This window comes from Halictus rubicundus, unplaced genomic scaffold (genome assembly GCF_050948215.1).
Source record: "Halictus rubicundus isolate RS-2024b unplaced genomic scaffold, iyHalRubi1_principal scaffold0264, whole genome shotgun sequence".
NCBI classification, from domain to species: Eukaryota; Metazoa; Arthropoda; class Insecta; order Hymenoptera; family Halictidae; genus Halictus; species Halictus rubicundus.
In genome coordinates, this window is record NW_027488805.1 from 203,142 (window position 1) to 207,940 (window position 4,799).

The following is a 4,799-nucleotide window of genomic DNA, read 5'->3' on the forward strand; positions in this document are numbered from 1 at the left end:
GATCAGCTGGCTATTGTCAACGCCGAGACACGGTCGCACCGAGGCCGCTCGCCTGCGGATTAGGTCGCAAAAACTATGGCACAAGAAATGATGTTTGCGTTACCGAGATTCTCGGTAACGCCTGCAGTGATTTCGAACACTCTTCATCTACCCCTTCCTGCGGCATAACAGAGGACTAATTTTTGGTGGCAGCGGTGGGATAGGCCGCAATTCAGCAAGAAGACCGAGGTCAACAAGGCGACAAGACGAAATCTGGAAGGATATAAGACGATTATGAAAATTCTATTCGGGTAAGTGAATGCCTTTTCACACATATTGGAACCCGAAATCAGAAATTCACACCGAAAGTGATAGCAGCGAGTCGTTACATAGTTTTATTCATAAAACTCTCGAGAAAATGAGTCGACCCGCGAGCCCTGTTAGAAGCAGCCTTGAACAACAAATGGCTGAACTACTGAGAAAATGTCTTAAATTAATGACTCTCTGCGAAGAGCAACGGAAAGAAATCGACGAACTACGACATGGGGAAACTTCAGTACCACTAGAACCTGTAAACGTTAGAATCAGAGATGATGAAAGTGACAGCTCCTTTCGGTCAACGGACGAACAACGCGTTTTGCTCAGGAGAACGAAAGAATCAAGACAGGTTTATACAGTCAACAAACCCACGGGATCTGACCGAGGAATTACAAATCGAGGAAACATTACAATTGCTCTCCGAATGGGACAAAGCAGGTCAAGTCGAGTATTCCTCCTAGACACAGGAGCGAGAATAAATTTAATAAAAGCAGCAGCAGCAGTTGTTTTACCTACACGAGCGCGAATCAATCGTTTTTATGGAATTGATGATAGAGAAGTCGTCTCAACCAGAGAAGCTAAACTTACAGTAGGAAATCGTGAACATATTTTAGCAATAGTACCAGATAGTTTTCCTATAGAAGAAGACGGGTTACTCGGCATGCCGTTCCTTGAGGGGGAGGAAGCCAAGATAGATACCAAGCATAGGACGATAGAACTAACAGGTACTTTGCATAGGATCCTACATTTTAGTAAGGACTCGATTGAGGGTCGAGAAAAACGTTTAAAATTATTAGACGAAAATACACGGGTAGCCCATTTGACAGATCCGAAAGCTATTGAATTAGTCAGGAAGGTATCGCGAGAGTTTGAGGACATCCTTGCTTTGCCAGGCGACGCACTGCCTATGACAAAACTGACCGAGCATAGCATACCTGTCACAGATGAAGCCCCTATATATGTCAAGCAGTTCCAAGGATTGGCAGGATATTACCGGAGATTTATCCCAAATTTCTCGCAGTTAGCTAAACCAATGAATACGCTTCTGAGAAAGGACAGGAACTTCGAGTGGAAGCAACAACAAGAGGAATCTTTTCAACATCTGAAGACAGAACTTTGCGGAGATCGTGTACTCATGTACCCAGATTTTAAAAGACAATTCATTTTATCTACTGATGCATCCGGTGAAGCTTTAGGAGCGGTACTGGCACAAAAAGATGAGAGCGGAAAAGAAAAACCAATCAGCTTTGCAAGTCGGACCCTAAACGAAGCTGAGCAAAAATATTCAACCACGGATCGCGAAATGCTTGCCATGGTTTGGAGTGTAAAGCACTTCCGCCCCTACTCATATGGTCGAAAGTTCGTTATAATTACTGATCATCAGCCACTGAAATGGCTAAATAACATGAAAAACCCAACTGCCATGCAGACGCGATGGAGGATCATTTTAGAAGAGTATGATTACGAGATTCAATACAAAAAGGGATGTTTGAATTCTAACGCTGATGCACTTAGTAGAAATCCGGTAATTAATCAAACTTATCGTCTCCTACACGAACGTTTTAACCGCGATATTAACGAAAAATGGCGTATGTTATACAGTATAGGCATAACTTTACCTAATAGAAGTAAACATGTAAAACGTGGTTGGTTGAATCCCATTGGAGATTTAGCCAATGTATTATTCGGAACCCTTAGTCAAAAGGACGCCGAATATTACGATTCGGAACTTGATAAACTTTATACAGATAGTAAAAGTTTAGCCGTACACCTAGATAAAGAAACAACCATTGTAAAAGGCATTGTTAAAGACTTTTCCAATTATCGTGATAGAATTCAATCATTCATAAATGTAACCACTGAAGCAATCTATCAGGTTACAGATAAGATAGAACAGCGACAAATTCAACTCAGTACAGCAACTTTATTATCTGAACTTGTAACTGAATACGGGGAATTAACACAAACTCAGAAGTTTAATCAACAATGGAATCCAAGGAAAATTGGACCCCACATTGCTAAATTCAGTAGACTTAGTAACAATTCTAAAAAGCATTGAATCCAAATTTGGAGCTGAAAGGATGCTATTTCCTGCCACGAAAGAATCAGCCTTCCTATATCAACGAGTCATCGAAGTTAATACTTTTGTCTTACATGATACACAACTTTGCTTTGAAATGAAAATTCCAATTCTTGAACCAGAACAATATAACCTTTATCAACTAGTACCAATCCCCCTTATTCGGGACAAACTAATGTATGTAGTTAGCATAACTGTTCGATATATACTACTAGACAGCACAACTAAATACTACAGCCCTGTCGAGTCTATGGATATTCACAAATGTAAAATCTTCGAGAAAATCCGAATTTGTGAAAGAACGACTCCAGTTCTCACTTCATCATTTCAAGACCAATGTATAGCGCAAGCAATTCATATATTCCCAGAAAGTAGGAAATATCAAATATCCATCATCAAAATTCTAAATCCCATCTGGATACAACTTTACTCTAAACGTGTAAAGAAGAAGAAGATATTTTAATTCATCACATATCTTTAGGTATAACCGAAACCATCTGGACCACACTTAAAATTATCACCGTTAGTTTAATCCTACTAGCTCTATTATATGTATTATGCAAATTAAAAGTCTGGAAACTCATAAGTTTATGCTTCAAACCTTGCAATCAGTATGTAAACTGTTTCAATACAGGAGGTACCCACGTTTATAACGAAAATGTAACGACACCGTCACCTCAGTATTCTGTCAGGTTCACATCAAAACCTCAAAATGACCAAGCATTCACTGTCGATGAAGTTAGCGACGAACCCGTACCAATTTATGTAAAACCGTCAAAGCGTAAAACCGTACTCAAACCAATCTTGTAAAAAGAACATACCTTACCAAGGTATATTCTTTTAAAATAAGGAAGGGGATGTTATGCGAGACTACCGGACTTATCTATTCTCTATAGATAAGTCAGACAAATAGATGAGTCAGAACTCACGGGCTTTCTCATCTACTAGACTAAGGCAAAATTACTCACCGGTACAGAGATTTCATGTTAAAGTCCAACCCTGCGAAAACTCCGACCTCCACGTCATTCCCTATCTCTAAGGGCTAGTGTCATCCATCCCCACCAAACTTCCATAGTTGTACTCTTATATAAGGCCCTGCGAAAGGGCGCGGAGAGAGAGAGAGAGAGAGAGAGAGAGACAGACAGAGAAGAAGTTACAAGTAGCCCGTCAGTCGACTCGTTTGTTACAAAGTTATTCGTCGTGTACAAAATCGCTTGTATTCTTGCTTGGCGACCTATTCCCAAATAAACCTAAGTTGTGCTGGAAGAGTTTGGAGTTTATTCGAGGATACTCTTCATCTACCCCTTCCTGCGGCATAACAGTACGACACGTACAAACACTACCGCATTCATCGAGCTCGATCACACTTGTTCAGTCGTGATGCCAGAATCGCGTTGTTATGCGAGACTACCAGACTTATCTATTCTCTATAGATAAGTCAGACAAATAGATGAGTCAGAACTCACGGGCTTTCTCATCTACTAGACTAAGGCAAATTACTCACTGGTACTGAGATTTCAGATTAAAGTCCAACCCTGCGAAAATTCCGACCTCCACGTCATTCCCTATCTCTAAGTGCTAGTGTCATCCATCCCCACCAAACTTCCATAGTTGTACCCTTATATAAGGCCCTGCGAAAGGGCGCGGACAGACACACACACAGAGAAGAAGTTACACGTAACCCGTCAGTCGACTCGTTTGTTACAAAGTTATTCGTCGTGTACAAAATCGCTTTGTATTCTTGCTTGGCGACCTATTCCCAAATAAACCTAAGTTGTGCTAGAAGAGTTTGGAGTTTATTCGAGGATACTCTTCATCTACCCCTTCCTGCGGCATAACAGCGTGACGCCGCACAGTGGTGCCAAATGGCCAAAAAGCGGCAAAAAATCTGTAAAATGAAACTATCCAACGAATTTGTTTGAAAATCTGTGGAAAGATTACCACAGTTACAACGCTTATTTGGCAAAAACTTTTTGCACAAAGTTGTTAATATTAAGTAATATGGGCTAATCGAAAATCTCTGTTTTCTGCCCATTTTTTATTTATGGAAGCATAAAACAAATCCTTTAATAGATTTTGGTCTGGAACTAATCGTTTTGGCAAGGTGTAATATTGATCTAACTTTGTGCAAAAATTCATGAGACCCTTTCGTCACAATTTAAGTTTAAATATCAACTTTCAGAATTTCCAAGAGTGAATCGTGCGGAAGCTACGATTATTTGATTTTCCAGGTGAAATTTTTTAGGAATATTTCTAATTAATAAAGAAAAATGTGAAGTGCATATGATTTATTAATTTTTCATGTATACAAAAATATTTAATAACAATTTTTTTTATCTTACATAAATTATTTTTATAGCGTTCATTGGAGCACTACCAAAAAATACCTGTTGCATTTTTGCGACAGTGGTCCAGTGAACGA

General features: G+C 39.6%; 1 protein-coding gene across 1 annotated transcript; it reads left to right on the top strand.

Moving 5' to 3' along the window:
• The first annotated feature begins 2,357 nt into the window (after positions 1-2,357).
• On the top strand, positions 2,358-3,342 carry LOC143364099 (uncharacterized). The gene is made up of 2 exons (XM_076804602.1): positions 2,358-2,748; positions 2,905-3,342. Exons 1-2 carry the CDS (start codon positions 2,714-2,716, stop codon positions 3,185-3,187), a joined length of 318 nt encoding a protein of 105 aa, XP_076660717.1. The 5' UTR covers positions 2,358-2,713; the 3' UTR covers positions 3,188-3,342.
• Positions 3,343-4,799: the final 1,457 nt, after the last annotated feature.

Bases quoted from the DNA above. Each gene is read 5' to 3' on its own strand.
- LOC143364099 (XM_076804602.1), top strand. From the start codon at position 2,714: ATGTATAGCGCAAGCAATTCATATATTCCCAGAAA. The intron at 2,749-2,904 runs GTAGGAAATATC...TATCACCGTTAG, and splicing joins AATTCATATATTCCCAGAAA to TTTAATCCTACTAGCTCTAT.